The 22470-nt window shown below is 41.5% G+C and overlaps 2 protein-coding genes across 11 annotated transcripts in view; one reads left to right on the top strand and one right to left on the bottom strand.

Moving 5' to 3' along the window:
• The window catches only part of BTBD9 (BTB domain containing 9), a 182521-nt gene extending 174628 nt beyond the window's left edge, over positions 1 to 7893 (top strand). For all 5 annotated transcript variants that reach the window (XM_081186429.1, XM_081186431.1, XM_081186427.1 and 2 more), the window contains one exon: positions 4586 to 7893. In XM_081186429.1, the coding sequence (XP_081042555.1) occupies positions 4586 to 4753 (168 nt within the window). In that variant the 3' untranslated portion in view covers positions 4754 to 7893. The remainder of the gene's footprint in view (positions 1 to 4585) is intronic.
• Positions 1 to 22470, bottom strand: part of LOC308582914 (uncharacterized protein) — a gene marked incomplete at its 3' end in the record, with an annotated part of 85785 nt that overhangs the window by 18108 nt on the left and 45207 nt on the right. For 3 of the 6 annotated variants that reach the window (XM_081186502.1, XM_081186501.1, XM_081186500.1), the window contains 2 exons: positions 8320 to 8391; positions 5315 to 5654 (listed from right to left, as the gene is read on the bottom strand). In XM_081186502.1, coding sequence (XP_081042628.1) covers positions 5315 to 5654; positions 8320 to 8391 — 412 coding nt within the window. Of the gene's footprint in view, positions 1 to 3902; positions 3953 to 5314; positions 5655 to 8319; positions 8660 to 9037; positions 11201 to 22470 lie in introns of those variants that run through there. The other 3 variants (XR_014005935.1, XM_081186503.1, XR_014005934.1) reach the window with 3 other exon arrangements.

Here is a 22470-nt window from a genome sequence, read left to right as displayed (position 1 = left end):
TTTGCTTGTCACATGTACCACTTAGCACATCCAATCTTTACCGTCTTTTGTTTCTGTTTGATTTCCCTCACAGTTTTCTAAAATGTTACTTGCATCCTCTAATTAAGCTAAAACCCATCTTGTTCTCCTGATCTGCTTCAACCAAAATCTATGTTAATAACACACACACCAAAGCAGCACGTATTTCCCATTTTCTTCCGTGTCTGCGGGCTTCATCTAGTAATACCTTAACAGTCATTTTCCTTTTTTGCTGTCAGTCCCCAGATGAAGGCATATGGGGACATGCAAACATACAGTCCTTCAGTGAAGATATTTAAACTGTTCAAGCAAATACATGCATGAGAAATGGTTCCTTCCATGGAAATGGATAGTGAAGGCATTCTCTTCACGGAAGCTCTGTACAGACACCTCTATCCTGCACCCATAATAGATCCCCAGATCATTTTACATATTTGAAAACGTTTGCTTGGTATTGTTCTTTTGTAGTTCTACCTGGTGTCTTCAGTTATAGTTGGTAGCACTGTCTCTTAATACCCTGACTTTGCAGCACATGTGTTCCGATTTTTTTATTCTGGTACTTTGTCCTTGTATGATTCTATTTTATTGTGTATATGATACATAACCTTTATTATTTTGAGAAGCATTTAATGGAAGATGCTGTTTGGGACAATAATAACAGTGAGTGTAATGATGCTATAACATAACAGAGCCACTCAGATTTGACTCCTGATATCAGGGGTGTACTCAATTACATTGCCTTCCCCAGAAAGTAATGTATTCTTGTCAATTGATCCAGTAACTGAATTCAGGGGTTGGTTTTGGGGCTGTTCTGGTGTTTTGTTTTGTGTCCCCCCCCAAAAAAAAAAAATAATTGTGTTGCTGATCATGGCAACTGAAAAAGTGGCAACAGCTGTTGCTTGGGGGGGGGGATGAAAAGTACAAATGATTACAGTATTTTGAGAAGTGTCTTTAATCAAAGCAACTCCACCTCCACTGAAGGGGCATCTCCACCCCCATCGTTCTACCTGGACTCTGAGGTCCAGTGCCGAGGGCCTTCTGGCGGTTCCCTCACTGCGGGAAGCCAAGTTACAGGGAACCAGGCAGAGGGCCTTCTCGGTAGTGGCGCCCGCCCTGTGGAACGCCCTCTCACCAGATGTCAAAGAGAACAACAACTACCAGACTTTTAGAAGACTTCTGAAGGGAAACTTTTAATGTTTGATGTATTACGGTATTTTAATATTTTGTTGGAAGCCGCTCAGAGTGGCTGTGGAAGCCCAGCCAGATGGGCGGGGTATAAATAATAAATTATTATTATTATTATTATTATTAATCACAGCAACACATGTGGAAATCACCCTGACAATTGCAGGAAAAGCTATGATATAAATATAGACAGATCTCTCCAAGAAAATAGTGAAGGGACAGCTGAGAATCCTTTAGAAAACAAACAAGAGGGGACTTCCAGTGTGGCAAAATGGGGATCACCATTAAAATGATAATCGCCTGCTGAACAGGGAACTGTTTGCGACGTTGCCATTCCATTGCCACCGCTGTGTTAGGGAGAGTAGGCTACACAAACTTCGCTCCCTGAGCGACCTCTCCCTGGGATCGCTGCCATCTCCCTCAAATAACTGAGACCCCTGAGCCTGTCTCTGCCGTGTTTTGAAGCACCCTCAGGTCTACACTGTTGGATTTTTTGCATTTTTATTTCTCTTCTTCATTGTTTTTAAGATTGAATTGACCCCAGAGTTTGACCTTTGATCCTTTTTAGATTATAAATATACCATAATATAAATTTATTTATTTTTAAATATCAATTGGACTCCTTACTTCAGCTCCTGATTTTAACCTCCAGTCTGTCTGTCTGTCTGTCTGTCTGTCTGTCTCTCTCTCTCTCTCTCTCTCTCTCTCTCTCTGTGTGTGTGTGTGTGTGTATCTAACCCTCTCCCTCCCCCTTTGTTTGTTTGTTTGTCTTTTGTTGCCTAGTTAGCTAGTTTGTTTTCTTCCTTTCCTCACCCCATATATATATCCCATCCCTTACCTCTTTCCTCCCATTTATATAACAACCAATTAAATTTGTAATTGTTCTTCACATCTTCTATCAAATTTTTACTTCGACTTTTTGACCCAAGTTTTAGACTGGTCCAGATAAAAACTTTGGTGAACTTTAACCCTTCACCCCTCTGCAATCCCAGTTGGAATTGATACCATCACACTGTTTACAGTGAAAGGATCTCTCCCCCCCCCCCCCCGCCGCCAGTTGCTTAGTTTTTATTTTAGAAAACCTAGCAGCTACACATTCCCATCAGCCTCTTTCTTCCTAAATTCAAACTACGAAACTGTTTCCTTCATCCCCAAGTCAGAGAAGTATGCCATAATAAACATTTCTGTGAATCCGCTGGCCATCAAATGCCACTTAAATAAGCTTTCAAGTCTTCAGGTCGTTTTGCATATCCAGAGACCATGCTTGCCACAAAGTATTTTTAAAAGTTCAAAGAACATAGTGACTGAAGTTGCATTGGTTTCACACATACTGTAGGGACTGAATTATCCAGAGAAAATCCAGGGGCTGAGGTAGACAATTCACTGAAGATGTCTGCTCAGTGTACTGTGACTTTCTAAAAGGCTAATCGAATTCTAGGCTGTGGTGGAGGAGGGAGAATATTCTAATAGTCTTGTATAAATCAATGGTATGTCAGTAACTTGTTTTTAGCCTTTTCACTCCCAGAGAGATAACAGGGCCTGGATAAAGCTAAGTGAAATCATAAGAGTTTCCAGTCAATGTAAAAGAAGGTTTGGAAAAAGACATTTAAAAATCTGAAGAAATATAGTAAATACAAATAAAGTAAAAAATAGTGGTCATAGCAAAAGCTTTATCTTAAAAAACTTCACTTATTATTTATTCATTGCTAGTGTCACTCAGCATAGTTAATTGACAATAGCTATCAAATCAATACCAAGGAGCATTTTTTTATATTATAATTTTTACAGAAGAATGTTACAGAGCAGTTATCATCTGAATTATTCATATTAGTATTGTATATTTGCTTTGGTTTTGCATACTATAACATTAAAACCCTTTGAACAATAAGCAAAAGCAGTATCTTTCTTTTTCTTTTGTAAAGTTGAGCTACAAGCATGTGGGCCAGTTTGGACAGTATTTCTGCCCCTTCACCTGTATGTGATCTGAGTTCAGAAATGTGTGCTTCCTCTCAGGCCCCACACACCATATGTAGAAAGTAGGGCTTGCTTTAAATCAGGGGTGGGGAACCCTTTTGGCCTTGTGGGCCAGATTGTTATCTCCTCTGACCTCACGGGCCAACTTTGGCACGTGGATCAATTACTGTATCTTACTTTTAATGTTTAATTATAACAGTTTTTCTTCCTAATAGTTCTATAAGCTTAAATCTTTCAGAGACAAAACCTTACAAAAATAATAATGTTACAACTTCATAAAACACTTTTTAAAGGATTTTTTAAAATCATCTTGATGCAGTGCACTGGCTTGTTCCACAATTTATGCACAAGAGAGCATTCCTTGTAACTTTTAAAAATAAGAATTAGATGGAATCTTATTATACATTTGAAATCACAATCACTAAACTGTTTTCTGCTTTATAAATCAGCTTGATTTTTAAGGTGCAGGAGTGTTTCTTTGACTGTAGTTGGTACCTTCATCTGAGTTTTTGCAGTCTCTGATTCTAAGCAGAGTACCTCATATTTAAAGTTATCAAATATAAATGCTTATAAGCGAAAGCCATCTCACAATATTTATCTCTCTCAGTGTTTCATCTATGGTGTTTGTTTTTTAACGTGCTATAAACACAAAGCTGTGAAATGCAGAACTATACCTTTTGCAGCCTAGTGCTATTCATAAGAATAAGCCTGTCTTCGGGATTTACCTGCTAGAGTGGTGATTTGTTCTATTTTCAGCACTGCTGGCTGAACCATGCTGAAATAAATAAATAAAGTCTGCAAGCATAACAAACAAGTTAAAGCAATGTGTGAAACCTTATAAAAAAATCCATAAATGGACTAAGACAAGAAAAGAATTTTTTTAGAGAGAATACAAAAACAGCAGCAGTCACAAAATAATTTTATCAAGGAATCGTTGTGAAAGCTTGCCAGAAGATGTCATAGCTGCTCATCAAAAGGCAATCAGTCATGGTGCCTGGCAGGCTTCCTAGACAGGGTGTTGCATTGTCTCTATGTCACCACAGAAAAGGCCCCATCCCTTCTGCCCACCCTTTTGATGCTGATAAGGAAACTGAGTAGTAGAGCTCCATGAGACAATCTTAAGGATCAAGCTGAATTTGATGGGCAAAGACCATTCTTCTATAGTTCCTGGTCATTTAGGGCTTTAAATTTAGCCTGGAAACAAAGTAGTATTCAGCATAGATGACATGAAATTGGAGTGCCATGTTCGATATTCATTGGGGCTTACATGAAGGCATGCATAAATTTGTGGTCCTTTACCATGAGCAGCTTCTCTATGCTCCATTTAGAAGGTCGTTTAGTTCTAACTATACTACCCTGTGTTCCTATTTGATTGGTTGACATTCTCTTGTTTTGTTCTGTTTTTCAGGTGTTTCATTGTGTACATTTTGAGTGTCCAGCTCAAACTGCTGCCCACAAGGAGGAAGGCTGTGAGGAAGACATGTGCACAAGTGGGCAGCAGCTGGCATCCCGTCCACCTCGAGCTTCGAGTGCCAGCTCTGTGCACTCTCTCCCAGGATCCACTTCACACCCATGAGCTCACCAGGCCTATAAAGAGCGTGAATAAAAGTATTTACGACCCCCGTGCCATGATAAAATTGTTCACCATCTTCTTGTTGTAGGCACCTCTTGTTCTCTGAATGGACAGAGGGGACCGTACTTGGTGGCTGGAGATGTTCAAGTGGAAAAGGCTGCCCAAAGACTTGAGGGGTGGCTTCACACTTTCCATTTTGTTCAAATCAGGATGTTCTCCAGGGGAAAGAAATAGGCTTTCAGTTTTCACCAACTCTCCTATTTACACCCTACCTCTTTAACTGAACCAAATCAGGTTGAATCGAAGGAAACAAACCAACAAAAAGCCGAGCCCAATTGTAACATAAACATACCACGTGAACAGTATGGAAAAGAGATAATTACATGTGCCTGCAGAAGGTACTTCCTAGGAAATGGGTCTTTCCTTAGAATGTTTATGGAAGATAATGTGTACAGAAACCATATTTTTATTTAATTTATTCTTGATCCACATTTCTTTGTAAATTGCAAGCCATTTTCAAAGTCTAAGAACATAAGAGCCTGCTGGATCAGGCCAGTGGCCCCTCTAGTCCAGCACCCTCTTCTCACAGGGGTCAGCCAGATGCCTGTGGGAAGTCCAATAAAGGGACATGAGTGCAGCAGCACTCTGCCCACCCATGATTCTCAGCAACTGGTATTCAGAGGCATGCTGCCTCTGACAGTGGAAGTAGAACAATAGCCATTGTAGCAAGTTGATAGCCTTATCCATGAAGTTGTCCAACCCTCTTTTAAAGCCATCCAAGCTGGTGGTCATCACTGCCTCCTGTGGGAGCAAGTTCCATAGTTCAACTTTGTGCTGTGTGAAAAAAGACTCTGCCTTGAATTTTCCGACATTGAGCTTCACTGGATGTCCACAAGTTGTAGTGCTACAAGGGAGAAAAAACTACTATCTACTTTCTCCATGTCATGCATAATTTTATAAATTTCTATCAAGTCACACCTTACTCACCTTTCCTCTAAACTAGAAAGTCCCAAATGCTCCAAACTTTCCTCACAGGGAAGTCTGTGGGTGTATGTATTGATATACCTATATTATTTGCTTATCCTTTTCCTTTTTTCTTGAAATGCTTTCTTGTTTATCATTCTGTATCATATAAATATACCTAATAGTGGTAGGCAATGTGATAATTACTCCATTTGACAAGGAAAAACCCTTAAGGAGGTCATGCATAAAACAATTCAGTCCAAGGATGCTGTATTGGAATTCTGACTATTTGATATGAATAACAAAATTGTCACTTTTTACTCCCATATAAAACTGTCCATCAGGTTCTCAGGTGCAGGAAGAATTATTGGCTACTTTAGAAATTACTAAATCATTCTTTAATTTCTACATCAACTGATTTCCAACATGTTTTTTTTGTGCTTTGGAAAACAGAAATCTATCTGACCAACATTTCAGCTGGATTTGGTATAAATCAGAGCCGGTGGTACAATCCTGGCAATTTATAGTAAAGGTTTTTTGTTTTGTTTTGTTTAAAAAAGATTATACTATTCCATTAGGGATTTTAAAAAACCCACTTCTAAGAAGCTTTTCACATAATCTCCATAAATATAGATTTGACTTTTATAGTTGGATTTGGTATGTGTGTTAAGTAATTTACAACTCAGTAGTAGCTATCCTTTGTAACTTAATCAGATTATTTGTTTGATTATTCGGAATGTGTTCACATGCAGCATTCCTCACATTCAATTGTTTTACATCCTGCTGCATTTCCTGGAGTGAAAGTGGCTATGCATTTACGCACACATGTCAATGCCATCGACCCATCTAATTAGGGGGGGAAAGATGCATTTGTCATGAAGTATGTGACTTTGGAGAATATTATTATTGTCAACTTGTGGTTGTTGTTTTTTTAAGTGGTGTAATATAGTTTGATGCAAATTGTTTGCTTTGACCATGGTGTCCTATAAATAACATTGTTGTCACAGTGCTTAAGCTTAAGTGCTTGCATTCTACTGAATGCTGTTTGTAATAAATGTGGGAAGGAATAGACAGCATTGTGGCTGCAAAGCAGTAAAAGAAAATGACTTCTAAGTTGGCCATGACTCATCTTCAGTTTTTCTTGCTTTTGGTATTTCATCTGTCATTATCTAAACCAAGCTTGCAAGAGTACTGCAGTGTGAAGTGCAATGCAGGTACATAGTGACCAACCTTTGGAGGAAATCAGGAGATTGGCAAATGAATCATAGAAATGTAGAGCTGGAAGGGACTCCAAAGGTCATTAAGTCCAACTAAAGCAATCTCAACTAAAGCATCCATGATGGGTGGCCATCCAACCTCTGCTTAAAAACCTCTGTTTGACTGTTGAACAGCTCTTAGTGTCAGAAAGTTCTTCCTGATGTTTAGTCGGAATCTCCTTTCTTGTAACTTGAATTCATTGGTTTGAGTCCACCCTCTTGGAGCAGGAGAAAACAAGCTTGCTGCATCTTCCATGTATCAACCCTTGAGATATTTGAAGATGGCTATCCTATCAAGTGAAGAAAGCATCAGATTCTTCTGCCAGGGCAAAGGGCCTGGAGGTACTCTGTAGCTATTGTGACAACCTTCATTCATTTCACTCTTGTTCCACAGGATTTCCAACTCTTACTCTAGTGCTGCTCTGATTGTTGGGTATGTAGGGAGCTCTAGATATATTGGCTAGAAGGCATCAGCTAACATAGCTTGTAGATGAACTGTAGTTGGAGAACAGAAAAATAAGACAAAGTTCTGGGAGAGAATGTGAATGGTCTCTTTCTGCCCAAATAAATTATTATTGTTGATAATAGGTGTTGAGCAGTGAAGAAGTGCAGCCTCACTTTTAAGTAGCCTTGTGTCTGTCTTTTCTTATTTTGAATGGTGATAATCTAGATTCCCCATAACTTGTTTTTGATCTCTCTTTTCAAACAGTCAGTATATAGCACATGCAGGTAAGCTGAGGAGAGTGCCAGAGTTCCCCACTTTGGAATGGGGGTGGTGAAATGTTTGGATCACTGTTGTGAACAGTAAGCAATAAGATCAACCTTACCATCTATTATATCAACCTTATAATACTTTAGCTTTTGACTTTGCCCTTTGCTTCACTCAGTTGTGTGTTGTTGTTATTAAAGTTCTAAATAAATCAAGAGCTTGATTGTAAGGCTATTAATAACTTTTTAAAGACAATGCAAGAATTCAAATAAATCATAACTGATAACAGCTTAAGCTTCTAGGCAGTAGATACAATTCTGCATACTGTTTCTCCTGCCTTTTAGCCCCCTCTTTGATAATGATATACTTCGTCAAGCTCCCTATGAAGGATGTTGATACCATATTTCCAAGTGTTTGAGACAAACCTCTTTTTAAGAGTCTTCCACAGAGCATTCCTTAACTTCGGGAATGGCCTCCAGAAGGCATCTTAAAACAGAAATTCATGGTAAGAAAAATCCCAATGTTTTCCCCACTGATATATCTGATATCGAAGTTACACACTTATAGTGACTCACACTGTTAGCTCATTTTTCTAAGGACCAACAAAATCTATATATAAATTGTCATCTGTAATTCCATACCATAACCCGGCGTGGCTCGACAATTTGGGGCTGAACCCTGACCCTCCAGGATTCCATGTCAAGTGTTGGCAGCTGAAAAGTTAAAAAAAAAAGAAAAGTTTTTAAAAAAGCACATTGTTCAATCACAGCCAGGGGTCTGTGGGAGAAATCAGTAAAATTACTATTATTAATAATATTATTAATATTAATATTATTTAAGGATATTTTGGGGAGACACAAAAAATCTTTTGGGCATTACAATGGAAACCTATTAGAGCAGAGATTACAAAATGAATAAATTTGGAGGGGTCCGGGATTCACAAAGAAGCTTTTGACAGTTAGTTTTCAATTTTGAGTGTCCCTAGTGTGTATTTTAAGGGACGCGGGTGGCGCTGTGGGCTAAAGCCTCAGCGCCTAGGGCTTGCCGATCGAAAGGTCGGCGGTTCGAATCCCCGCGGCGGGGTGCGCTCCCGCTGCTCGGTCCCAGCGCCTGCCAACCTAGCAGTTCGAAAGCACCCCCGGGTGCAAGTAGATAAATAGGTACCGCTTACCAGCGGGAAGGTAAACGGCGTTCCGTGTGCTGCGCTGGCTCGCCAGATGCAGCTTTGTCACGCTGGCCACGTGACCCGGAAGTGTCTCCGGACAGCGCTGGCCCCCGGCCAATAGATGTGAGATGGGCGCACAAACCCCAGAGTCTGTCAAGACTGGCCCGTTCGGGCAGGGGTACCTTTACCTTTACCTAGTGTGTATTTTATGTTTTAATTTTTAATATTTTTTTCTTCAGTTAGAAATTTGAAGGTATTCCTCATCAGGACATGGAAACAATGCAACTATACTGCATTTGTAGCTATAAAGCTTTTTGTAGCCTCCATCCACAAAGTAGCATGTGCATCTTAACACAGACTCCTTAAGCTGCTTTTTAACCACATCCCACCCACGCTTTAAAACTGTGCAGTAATTAGATATGAGTTTTTCACAGAAGAAACACATACACACTGCTGTGACTTAAGTTGCTTTCCTATTTTATCTCTCCTTGTGTGGAGTATTCATCTGTGTTGCTTGCAGTATCCCCTAGAAATACCTGACAAAAATCCCAAAGCATTTCAATGACATCTTGGGTTAAGGACAGCCTCCTTGACACACATCCCTCCAGGAAGCTATTTTGGGGATTTGTGTTCTAGAGGCAGACCTGGCTGAAGACAGGCCAGTCAGATCTGCACTTGTAACCCCACCCCCTTGCTTGGCCATGATAGGCCAGTTTAAAGTTCCCGGGTAAATCCCAACCACCCTAGTGGCCAACAGAGGAGCTGACGTCATCCGTTGGCTGCGCTGGAAGCAGGAGACCACCCAACCCCTGACCTCTGATGGCTCAGCCAGGCCACAGCTGCTGCTCCCGAGCCATGACGGTAAGTGGTCTTTTCTGTCTTAAAACTGCTAGGAAACTGAGCAGAGAGTACTCAATTCTTTTGTCAAGTCAGAGTCAAACTATCACAACAAGGTGCTTCTGAAAGGTTTGTTTAGTTTTCTATTAAACTTGTAGGGGTAGTATACAGATTTGGTTGCTTTTAAAGAGAAAAATGAACGGTACAATTTAAAGAGCAATTAGGTATCCTGACTGCTCTGCAATCTCCTGAATTCCCAGTTCAGTGCTTTAGTACAAACCTAGAAATGCAAGAAGGAATATATTACAGAGTTAAGATGCATAGTTTGCACAGCAAAATACTGCCTGTTCCTATGTAGGCTGTAGGCTGACCACATCAGTTGTGAAGACAGATATGTGCATCGATGTCCAGTAGCAACAGGACATTTAAGTAATGCCACCTTGTCCCTTCCCAAAATCACCAAATTAGTATATGTTAACTATCCTGAACCAGATTGTAAATAACATTTCCATGTATTTGGTTTAATGACAGTTTAGTATATTACATGGAGACTTAGCAGCCATGCAATTTTCCTAAGACAGTCAAATGCTATTTCAGAAAGTGCTTATGCGTTTGTATGTATATAAGGTAACCCTATTGCCACAGCATTGCCACATTCTTAGAAATGCAAATTTTCAGTTTTCAGAGGATTTGGGTAGTTTGAGAAATTCCTTACTGGCCTTTTACATTACGCAGTTGCTAATGACTTTTCAAGGCTCTCATTAATCTAGAGGGAAATCTTGACCTTATTAATTTCACTGGGCGACATGCAATTAATTGTGATGGGTCCAAAATTTCACACCCATTATAATTGGCAATTAACATGATTATAAATGCTAAAGCAAAATAGTTTCAAAATCGGTACCTATAACTGATTCACCAGTGTGTCCTGGTGCAAAGCTTTTAGGAAGAATCTTCAAAAATAATTCTATAATAACTGGAGCCCAATAGCAAAAGTTACATTATACATGTGAACATTACTGTTTGACTTGCATCAATTATTTCTGTTTGATGTGAAGCCTGCAGTGTTCTGAATATTTGCTGCATGTGGAGTAGTTCAAAATGCAGACAGACACTGACCAGGATTGCACGATGCAGTAAGCCAAACCGCCCTGAGATCTTATGATGAAGGGCAGGCAGTATATAAATTTAATAAATAATGAAATAATAACTACTTGCTGACTGCTGAGGAGCAGATCGCAGCTGCTTTGCTCCTCCCTAGGCTTATTAAAACAGCAGCTAAGCCAAGGTTTGACTTGGTATCATGACTGGGGTCATGTGTAAGGTCTAACTTCTATAACCACGACCTGTAACCATAGGAAATACCTTTGCTACAACTTACGGTTAGTAAGAAGAGAACTTAGCAATAGGTCGTGGAGCAGAAGGCACACTAAACCAAACCTTGGCTTGGCTTAGTATGTCGCAGCAGTAAAAAGAACCAAAGAGAAAAAAAGTTAGAGAAATATCCTCCTTGGGGAGCCCACAGCTTGGCTTACTGTGTTGTGCAGACCAACTCAGTACAAGAGTTTCAAGGGGAGCACATTAGAAGCAAGCACGGTGTATGCTGTGAAATGTGTTGCAAACATTACAGCTTCTAAGTAATCATTTTGTGTGTCTGAGAAAATAGTGTCTATGGATGTGATACGTTCTTATTCAAATCTGGAACTTGCCTAGCTATTTCTGTTCCAACAGTTTCCATTGCTGAAGAAACCATGTACTTTTCCAACTGAACAGTGGCTCATCTTTGGTAGGAGAACAGAAACAGCAAGTGCATTTCTGTCTGGGTTCGTCACACGCACAGCTCAATTCTTTGGATCACAGCTTATATCTGCAGAAAATAATCTTAAATGACATTATCAAAGGGCTTCTTGCAAATCTGTTGAGTAAGAATTGTGTGGTATCCTAGGGGAGGATTTAGCTTTTTTAAAACTTTAATTTTAAAACATCCCAGTAGGAAAAGAGGCTTTAAAAATCATTAACAGAATGAATGCAAACTGACAGCTGCAATGTGTTGGATCTCTGGTGGGACCGTGGAAATTCTTGCCATGTTTCCACACGATGACTACAAATTTCATCACATGGCAGTTCACTTATACGTCACTCAGAATTAATTACTTCTCGTATTTTATTTCTCTAACATATGTGAGCAATGTCTAAGGGTAACTCATGAAGAAATGGTATGCTTTTGAAAGGTTCCATGCTGACATTAATCATTATTATCCCACTGTGTATCCAGCAATAGCCACATTTCCATTCTATATCAGTTTTTAAGTGTGTTATTTATAGCTATCAGATCACTGAGTTGTGTCCATTACTGGAGAGGTCTGGGGGAAACAGTTCAGATTACATCAGATGAAATACTACAGCTGGTGACTGAAAACCATAAAAGTGGGGGAAAGAAGGGAGGGCTCTTCCAGCTTGGTTAAGAGGTAAAGGAGCAAAGAGCCAGAGGCAATGCTTAGCGGTAGTGACGCTATTAAAAAAACCCACTTTTGACCTCTCCCTTGAGTTGCCACCAATACTTATTATAATTATCTAGTATTTAAATTACCATGTTGGTAAATGGATTTTGCAAGATCCCATTCAACGCCATTGGGGAGGATGTGCTTTGAAAACCCTTTGAATTTTTTTAAGCTAGCATCTTAAAACCTTATAATTAATTGGTTACACAAGGATTGGTTTGATATACCAAACAAGCTTGAAAACCTGCTTTCGAGTCAGTGCTCTGTGCTAGCCCTATCACTAGGCAGAGTGCAGTGATTGTTTCAGGCAGCTGACCTGAAGTGTCACGAAAAGGGTAGGAAATAGTTATTTAGTTTGTTACTGTTGTTGTTGCCTGCCAGGAGCCTTACAGAATTTTCTGCCTCAATAACTTGTCTAGTCTTCTATATCATGCACCCGGAATTAGAGCAGGGCAGTGCTGGTGCATCAACTTATGCTCTGCACCAGGCAGCAGAATGTTTGGGGTTGGTCCTGCTCTATGCCAGTAGGATGAAAATAGATGTGTAATGATGAAAAGCTGGGCATACAAAGTAGCTATTCTGGAGTCTCAAAGGGAGAAAGTATGTTTAAATGCTACTAGCACAACTCTGAAATTCAAAACAGAATACAACCATACCTCGGAAGTAAAACACCTTACGAGACAAATGTTTTGGCTTCCGAACACCACAAACCCAGAAGTGATTGTTCCGGTTTGCGTACATTCTTTGGAACCCGAACGTCCGCCGTGGCTTCCAATTGGCTGCAGTAGCTTCCTGCAGCCAATCGGAAGCTGTGCCTTGGTTCGCAAACGTTTTGGAAGTCAAATGGACTTCCGGAACGGATTCCGTTCGACTTCCGAGGTACAACTGTACTGGTGAAATGCCATGAAATCAACAGAGAGGAGGAAACGGAATGAGCACCTGTCAAGGGCAAGAGTAGTTCTGCTCTCAGAAATGCATTGCAAACACACCCATCACACTTTACTGGACCAGTCATGCTACCACTTTGAGGGGCATGCAGCAGTGTCCCTTTTTATAGGGGAAACATTGAAGTGTGCTCAAGAAATCATTCGGCCTTTTTCCTGTGGCCAAAGTGTCTTGTGAGGAGTGCAACCCCTGCCCTGGATTTAATTTTTTTCAGTCATGCTAATGCAACTATACGGACTCTATGCCTTTCTAGATTCCAATTCTCATCATCCTTTATCATTGGCCTTCCTGGCTGGGGCTGGTGGGAGATGAGTCCAGCAACATCTAAAGGCTAACAGATCCCCTGCCCCCGTTCTAACAAGTCAGAGGGACAGAACCCAACAACTGGATCTGGCATTTTATTTAGTTGTAGTAACAGGGACAGTGCTAGCAAATCCAGAATTTAGACCAATTATTTTCCTTGTATTGACAAAATGAAGTGTGTATGGTGGCAGGACTGTTGGTAAAGATGAACTATATTGATTTCAATGTGGCTAGGACCTAATATATCCTGAAAAGAATTCTTCTAGTTAACAGGTTCCTCTTTTCATCCTATGTGGCATGGTGACATTTATAGTTTAGAAAGCGCACCCAGGCTGTTTAACAAGTCACAAAGCTTAGTTATGCATTCTTGTCCATCTTACCATTAATTTATGGATCTGAATAATCTACACTGTGTTATAAAAAGGACAGCAATGAAAGTGTGTCTAGAGCCCTGGAGAATTGTATTAGCATAATGTTCCCGAACTCCCAGAACGCTCTCTTATCAGTCTGTCCCCACACCTAACTGCTTCTCATTTTCTCTTTCCACACTTATTGCTCACATTCTTGTCCTCCTTCGCTCCACCTGCTCTACCGTCAGCGTTTGATCATATTTCCTATTTGCTTTTCTGAAAGATGATAACATTATGGAAATTTGGCTCTCCAGCTGTCTGTCCTACACTTGGGTAGTGTATCTGTCCTGTGCCTCCTAATTAAAAGGAAAACTTTTACCAGAAATACTCAAAGCTAAATATGATTAGTTCTGAATCTTTGCCATCAATTGAGCCCCTGTCAACCTTCCGGTTGTATCCTGCCCTGCCCTGTGCTTTTGATTTCTCATCCACAAACCAGTCAATTATACATAATTAGCTGAAGATCTATGCAGTATCAGACGGGGGGGGGGGGCGCGGCATTATAAAGAACTGCATCCAGCATCATTTCTTCCACTACAGTATTCCAATGGGCTTCTCTGAAAGCTGCCTTGGAGTAAAGCAATTTGGGGAGTGGGAATTGCGCTGAGCATTTGTTTGTTAGTTTGCAAGATTTCTCATCCACGCGCCATCATAAGGTCACAGGGCAGCTTACAACCATAAAATGCAGTTACAGAAACAAATAAAACCATTACAGTTATAAAAACAAGTAAAACAGCTTCAAATGGAACCCAACAGAATATATTCAGCAAAAGAAGTGGGTCCCACAAAAGAGAAATGCCTTAACTGCCAAAGACCAGGGTAAAGAGATGCATCTTCACCACAGGACAAAAGCTGTACAATTAATATGCTAGGTGCGCCTCTGGGGAGAGTGTCACAAATTAGGGGCCACTGGATCAGGCCAACAATGGCCTATCTAGTCCAGTATCCTGTTCCCACAGTGGCCAACCAGATGCCTGTGGAAAACCTGCAAGGAGGATTCGGGCACAGGAGCACTATCCCCTCCTGGAGTTTCCAGTATCTGATACTCAGCCTTACTGCCTCTGGCCACAGAGGCAGAGCATCGTAGCCACTGGTGGCCTTATCCTTCATGATTTTTTCTAATCCTATTTTAAGGCCAGCCAGGTTGGTGGTCATCACTGCCTCATGTGGGAGCGAGTTCCATAGTTTATCTGTGTGCTGCGTGTGTGACTTTCTTTTATCTGTCCTGAATCTTCCAACATTTAGCTTCACTGGATGTCCACGAGTTGTAGTGTTATGAAAGAGGGAGAAAAACCTTTATCTACCTTCTCTATGCCATGCATAATTATATAAGCATCTATCATGTCGCCTCTTACTTGTCATTTTTCTGATCTATGAAGTCCCATATCCTCGTTGCATACTTGGAAGTTTGGGGTTGTTTCCCTGTTGACACTCCTGAACACAAACCTGCCCCTCAGCTGAAGTGCATGCATTTTGTACATACCATATGTAATGAGTGTGGTACTTTGGCTATGAAGCTGTGGCCCCTCCAAACATTGTTGAATTCTAACTCCCAAAAATCCAGCCTCAAGGCCATGGTCAAAGATAATGGACATTTCAGTTCAACAGCATTGAAGGGCCTTAGGTTTCTCCCTGTCCTTAAAATTTCCCAGCTTTTAAGAAACTCCATTCCCTCAATCATTTCAGTTCTGTTTCTTTTCCCACTGTGCTTTCTCCAGCTCTACAATATTATCTCCTTCCCTACTTTGCCCTACCATCATTCCTTAACGTATTCAGACATGTCTGATGTACACTCTGATCAAAGTCCTTGTTGGTCAGTTCCAGTGGGCCATACAGAGTTCTCCACTTACCTCTATCAGTGGTTCTCATTCCTGACCTCCAGCAGATACTTTCTGCCTTTCCCTGCTCACCTCAGACTACTTACCAAGTCATGACTTTTTGCATTGACTCTGCTTCCTGCTTCCCCCTTGTATAATAAATTGGTTCACTTTACCTACTCTAAACTACCTCAGATCACATTGTGAACACAGATGGACTGAAACTCAAATACCTGGATGATGAGAGAACCTTTTTTGCTCTTCAGACACCACTTGAGCTCTCTGTAATACCATTAGTTTAAGTAATTAACTGTGCAGATAAACTTGATGCGACTGTAGGCTCATCCTGTCATTATCTACCATTATAGTGGTGCCTTTTCCAGCTGGCACTTTGCAATCCAAGAAGCATAGCCCCTTGTGTCCCACCTCCCCAGATTCCTCTCTATTTTAAAGCAAAATCACTGTACTGGTGCCATCTTTAACTGAAAACCATTTACAAATTGCCGCATTAGTCCTCAATGCCTGGCTATTTAAAAGAGCTGTGCATCTGTACTTAACTGTGCCTATTGTGTAAGAACACTTCTCCCTACAGCATGCTGTGATTACATTGCTGACCTATTTTGTACTATAGCATTATCTGCATCACCAGCCATTTTGACTGGCTAGATTGATTGGTTCTGTATTGTGGGTCTTTCTGTTCTTTTCCCCTTCTCTTGTCTGGCCTTAGAGAATGTTCATGTAAGTCAGTGGACCTCTCTATTTTGAAACGTGCTGCTTTGAACATTCTTCACCAGCAGAGATAGCTTTACTAAGCAACTAGTTACCCTGCAATTCTTATGAACTTTTAGGAAGCGGGAAAGTTCCACAGATGACACCCTCAAAATTGTCCCTTTGTAATGTCTGCTGGTGTTCAGATGAAGAATATGCAGGGCTGCTGTGCTGGTATGAGACAATCTAAGCATGCTACCAAAATCTGTAACAGTTTCTCATAAAAACAAATAAAAAAGGATGAATAACAAAATTTGGAAATGGGAATGATCATTCTCATGTTTTTTGGGAGGCGGGGAGCAGAAAGAGACCACTGAAGTCCCGAATCACTGCCAGAACGAACAATGTTATGAGCAAATGTGGAAAAGATATTATATTCTTTGCATTTATTTCATATGAGGTTTCTTTGCATTGTAATATGTAATGCAAGGTAAAAAATATATATCACATGTTGGAAATTAGGTGTGCACCTTGTATAGATGATGTGGCTGTGGTTTTAGGAATAAACTTGATATTTTGTGCTTAACTCCTGATCTTTCTCTCTGCTTGTCTTTTTAACAACCAGCGCACACAAATGGTGCCATATGCTACCATTTGGTAGGGCAGAAGTCCAGATCAAAGTCAAGGCCTTTGTTCTAATACAGAATTTTAAGTACCGCTATCAGAGGGTGGAATATATCTGTGCTTTCATTGACCCTGTTACTCCCTGCAGGCTTTGCAGAATGGTAAATATATAGCAGGAAAAGGGGGGAAATTCTAAATGCATCAGTCAGTACAGGCCTATCATTAGACAAACGGAGGCAGATCAGCTCCACCTTTGGCACTTGCTATACCTCTGGCCACCCATCCTGCAAAACTCTTATGCGCCTTTCGTCCTCCCCCTCCATGCTGTGTTGCTCTGAGGAAAGAAGACTCCTTCCTCAGAGTGAAGCATTCTGGGCAAGGTAGCCAGGAACAATACCGTTTTGACTACTACTACTTTGCTTCTGTGGCTAGAAGTTCTGGTTTGAAATTAGTTGTGATAATTTCCATCTAATAGCTAAAGAGTTTATGGGTAAGCAGGGAGGCAAGGCAGCATGGAAGGGAGAGGACGACTCAGGGGCAGCAGAGCCACCCACCTTGAACAGGGCACTGTTTTGCTCTGACCCTGGCCTCCACAACCGGGGAAAGTACGTTTGGCTAGCAGAAAAGCAGGAATATGTTTAGAAATGCTGCCGGGTAATGACATTGCTGTTTTAATTATGGAATGCTGTCTTGATCTGAATCTAGCATAGCTAGTCAGCCCACTCCAGACACTATAGTGTTATTATATGAGAGGGCAGCAGAAAATAATGTGCTAGCTTTGCCCCCTTGTTGCCATTCTCACTGCCCTCCAATTCACGGACAGCAGACTTGCGAAATTCACTCGTGGTGGAATCTGTGGGGTGAATTCATTGTTGTGCTAATGTTCCATCAGCACAAGCATTTTACTGTTGGTTCTCTTGATCCCACAAAAGCAGTGGGGGGAGGGGACTCCCATTGCACAAGCAGAAGTCCTAGTGCAGGGTTTCCACTGGTGAGATTCATTAGGTGAATCCTGCACATTTAGATGAAATGAGAGCTGATAGATTGGCTAATTGGGGGAATACAGTCTTGACGAGGAAGTATGACCAAGCAGTCTTGTGATGAGACATCAGCTTTATATTCCAACACAAAGCACTCTTTTATTGCTTGTTTGTAATTCCAAAGGGCAAAACTATTTATTTTAAGCAGGTGGCTGCTTGAATCTTAGAACACTATCACATCCTGCCATTTGAATGCTGCTTAGAAAGGTTGAAGGGGCAGAGCTACTCAAAAGCACAATTTTACCTTCCAGTTTGGAACAAAATTTAACTCAAATGGTGATGTTAAAGGGAGCTACACATACTTAATGTAGTTTACTCCACCTTCTGGGAGACTGCAAAAAGCTAGCATCTTCTCTGGCAAGAGAACGTGGCTGCCCTTCAATACAATACAAGGAACAGAAATCTTACAAACAGGGAGATCTGCTTGTGCTCACAGTGGCCCACAGGCAGTAATAGCAGAGAGGAAATGGGTCTGGCATATTTATGTATTTAATTATTAAAAATAATTAAATACACAATTTAATAAATTTTAGAACTTTAAAACAGAACTGCCACATAATAAAACAGCAGATAAAATTGCACAAGATCAGCAACAGCAGCAAACCAAATCTAGTCCACATAGTCAAATCACCATAAAAGGTGCTGAAAACTCATCAAAGTTGGTGCCAGCCTATACGAAGGGTTAACCCTCACCCACCCACCCCTCCCTGTGCTCTAAATCTTCCTTGCCCTCTGATGGCCATTTTTAACCAAAGGAAAAAGGGGGTAGATTCAAGGATCCAGTTTGTCCCTAAGCCATTTTTTTTTTTATTGGTCTGGAATGTGCAGCACTAACTACAGCACTTTATTGTCCTGAAGGTGTTTTCCTTCTTGAGAACTAGTGATTGATTGATTTATGAGCCTGCGAAAAGGAAAGAAAGAAAGAAAAGACTGCCACTGTTATCAGGCCAGAGTGTAGAATATGGTTCTTCCTGGCCTTTAAAGATAAGAAATATAAAAAGAGTTCAGATGGATTAGGTCATCGGTGAATCTAGTCTAGCATCCCATAGTGCAGAGTGGGCAGCCACAGGTCTACATGTGAAGGCAAAACCCCTCCCCGCCCCCTGCATGTTCTGGTCCAGAACGGGTTGGACTGGCAGCTTACAATCTAGCTAAACAATTCCCTTCTGTTCTGGATGGTTTCTGGGTGTGAAGGGGTTATTAAAAGTATAATATTGGAATGATATGAGTACCAAAATATTGCTCTCAAGGATGTCTAGCACACCATGCTGTCTGGAGAACTGTTTATTACATAGGGGCTATTCCAGCCTGTTCAGTTCTGGCTTTTCAACCAGGGTCGTTAAGTTAATAAGCCCCTCCTCTTCACATACGTACCATTCAAACACCTGACAATATTTATCAATAACCAATAAACATATTCTTAATACAGCTTTCCTGTTAATTCAACCAAAGCAACATCTAACCATTCCCAAAACAAGTAACTTCCATTGCCTTAAAAGGAGCCTCTAATTGATAGCTTGATCCCAGCATATCCCTGCAGACTTAAAGGTTAATGGGACTCTGCCAGCCTTGCTAAATTTCCTGGGGCAAATTTTCTCTCTCCTTGGGCCAGGCTGGACTGCTGGCATCTTCTGAAAGCAGCCTGCCCATCCTGGAATGCTACCTACTGGGCATGCTCCAACAGATGCCTCCTCTGGCAGGGGAAAGAGGAAGCGTCATTGCCACAGCTTCTACTGGGGAATACTGACATGCTGGATTTCTGTTCAATATTGCTACTAACAAATATGATGACAGCAGCCTGGGTGACACAAACACAGTGGAGATTGGTGCATGTGTTGCTATTAATATATAGATATAAAGAACAGAGTGGAAGACTGCCCAGGGCAAGGTTGAAGCTCTCAACTGGCAGCTTTATAAGTCCATTCGGTTTAATGAGGCATTAAATTATCATTGCATCATTGGGACAAATTAACATAATTGATGTCAGCATCGGAGTCTGAAGAATGACTTGTATCAAGCCGTTTAATAATCCAAACATATTAGATGTCTGTCTTAAGTAATGGCTGGGCTGGGCTGGGGGTGCACCAGGCTGCCCCTCTTGCCAAAAATGCCTTTGCTTTTGGTGTTGCGCTGCTGGAAGGGTGCCCAAAATCCACCCCATTGCAAATCATGTGGCAGCTGACGGCTGGGAAGCCAAGATGCATTGCCAATTAGGGAAAGGGCCCCTAGCCCCTTCCCTCAAGGAGACGGTGCAAGATGTGTCCTTGCGGGTGCCTTCTCCCAGGTTTCAATGTCTTGTGGGACAGGCCTTCCATCACTCCTCTTAAAGCGACAGTTCCACAGCCTAATACATCTCACTAATGGCAGCTGTATCCTGACAGGCATCTATTAATGCAAAAGAAACAGTTAGGCCAGGCAATTCTTCAGAAAGTGCTCTAGCTCAGTTTTGTGTTGAGGAGGCATTCGTGGCCTCAGGATGAGCCTGATGTGATGGCCATGTTACTTTAAAGTGCAACTGCTCCAGGTTTTTGTAGGCTTCTGGTAAAAGGAAATATTGTATGTGAGGAGCCCTCCCCACTCCCCACTCCCCACTCCCCCCCCCCACAACCTACACTCCCAACAAGGAAGAGAGAAATAACACTACTGCAAAGCATATAAGAGCAGAGAAGCATCAGATTTTTCAGAACTGTTGAGAGCAGGATTCTGTTGGCTTGTTCTCATAGCACTGAGGCCCTTCTACCAGCTCCATGTAACAGATGGGTTTCCCAAGTATTTGGGACTTTTATAATGTTTCATAGCCTTGAAAATGGTATTCTGCACACAGGGCTCAAAGCATTGACCTTTGCCTTTCTCATCACTGCTGTGGTGGGGGATGATGATTTGAACCTCTCATGCTGTACCCAGAATGCATCATACTGGGATTCAGCTATGAAAGTCAACACTGCACCAACAATGGCAAGCCCCAAATAAACCTATCCCACAGCTTACATTCTGTAGAACAGGGACTCCAAGCTCCCATCATCCCCAGCCAGCATGGCCAATGATAAGAGATTATGGGAGCTGTAGTCCAACAACAACTGGAGAGCACCATGTTGGTTGTCCCCAATCCAGAATGTCCTCTCTAACCCACACTGTAATCTGAACCACTCTTACATAACTCAACTGGCACGTAATGTGTGCAAATAGTATTGAACTTGGAACATCACTGTTAACCATACAGTTTTCACCCTCCTATGTGCTGAATGACAGCCACCTTGTGCTGAAGAGATAGTGTGAATAGCCCTGTCACTTGGTGGATCCTGTACTCTTCTCTTGAAGACTTGTGACCTGTCATTCTAGCTAATTTTATTCCTAACAAATCAGGGTGTCCAATCTTAGCAAATGACTCCAATTGCCCATCCCTGCTGATGGGAGTTTTAGTCTGAGGCCATTAAGAAAAGCCCTGCAGAGTCGTCTGGTTTCCTTAAGGAAGAGACATCCCTTTGCCCACTTTCCTCTCCCCCTTCCTTGCCTTGTCCCTCAAACTCCTTGCATTCTTTTCCACAGACATATTACCCAAGTGCAACACAGATGATGAGGAGACCCTTTGTGTGATGGATTTTTGTTTTTATCATAAAAGCTCTAAAAACAGAGCATTTTGGCTCACTTAATCATTTTGACAGATGACAATACTAAGTACCATTCCCAGACAGATGACACTCGACGGCTGACAATACTAATCCTACAGCAGCTTCTCAGGGGAGATACTTATTGTAAAAATTGACATCTATTGCACCCGGATGCTCATAACCCATTTAGCAACGCTGTGTTGTGCAGCATCATTCTTGACTCAAGGTTTCTGCTGCTGCTGAGTTTGGGCTTTGGCAAAATTGGCAGATCCTTTGTGTCAGTCGCCTCTCTGAAAAGCAGCTGAAATTGTGATGTATAGGGAAAGCACAGATGTTTGCTTAATGGTTATTTCCCTGGGGACTTCTGTTAAAGTTACTGGCAGCAGAGAAGCGTGAGCGTGAGCGCGCGTGTGTGTGTGTGTGTGTGTGTGTGTGTGTGTGTGAGAGAGAGAGAGAGAGAGAGAGAGAGAGAGAGAGAGAGAGAGAGAGATGTGACTGTTAGCCATACATTTATTTTGTGCAAGAACATTGCAGAAGAAGCAGGGGCAGATACAGACTAACCCAAATGGCCCTGAAATGGGCCATGCCTCATAGAATCATAGAATCATAGAATCATAGAGTTGGAAGAGACCACAAGGGCCATCGAGTCCAACCCCCTGCCAAGCAGGAAACACCATCAGAGCACTCCTGACATATGGTTGTCAAGCCTCTGCTTAAAGACCTCCAAAGTAGGAGACTCCACCACACTCCTTGGCAGCAAATTCCACTGTTGAACAGCTCTTACTGTCAGGAAGTTCTTCCTAATGTTTAGGTGGAATCTTCTTTCTTGTAGTT

Source organism: Podarcis bocagei (genome assembly GCF_964188305.1).
Source record: "Podarcis bocagei genome assembly, chromosome: 3".
NCBI lineage: Eukaryota > Metazoa > Chordata > Lepidosauria > Squamata > Lacertidae > Podarcis > Podarcis bocagei.
The sequence above is the reverse complement of the archived record's forward strand: the minus strand, read 5'-3'. Positions and strand labels throughout refer to the sequence as shown.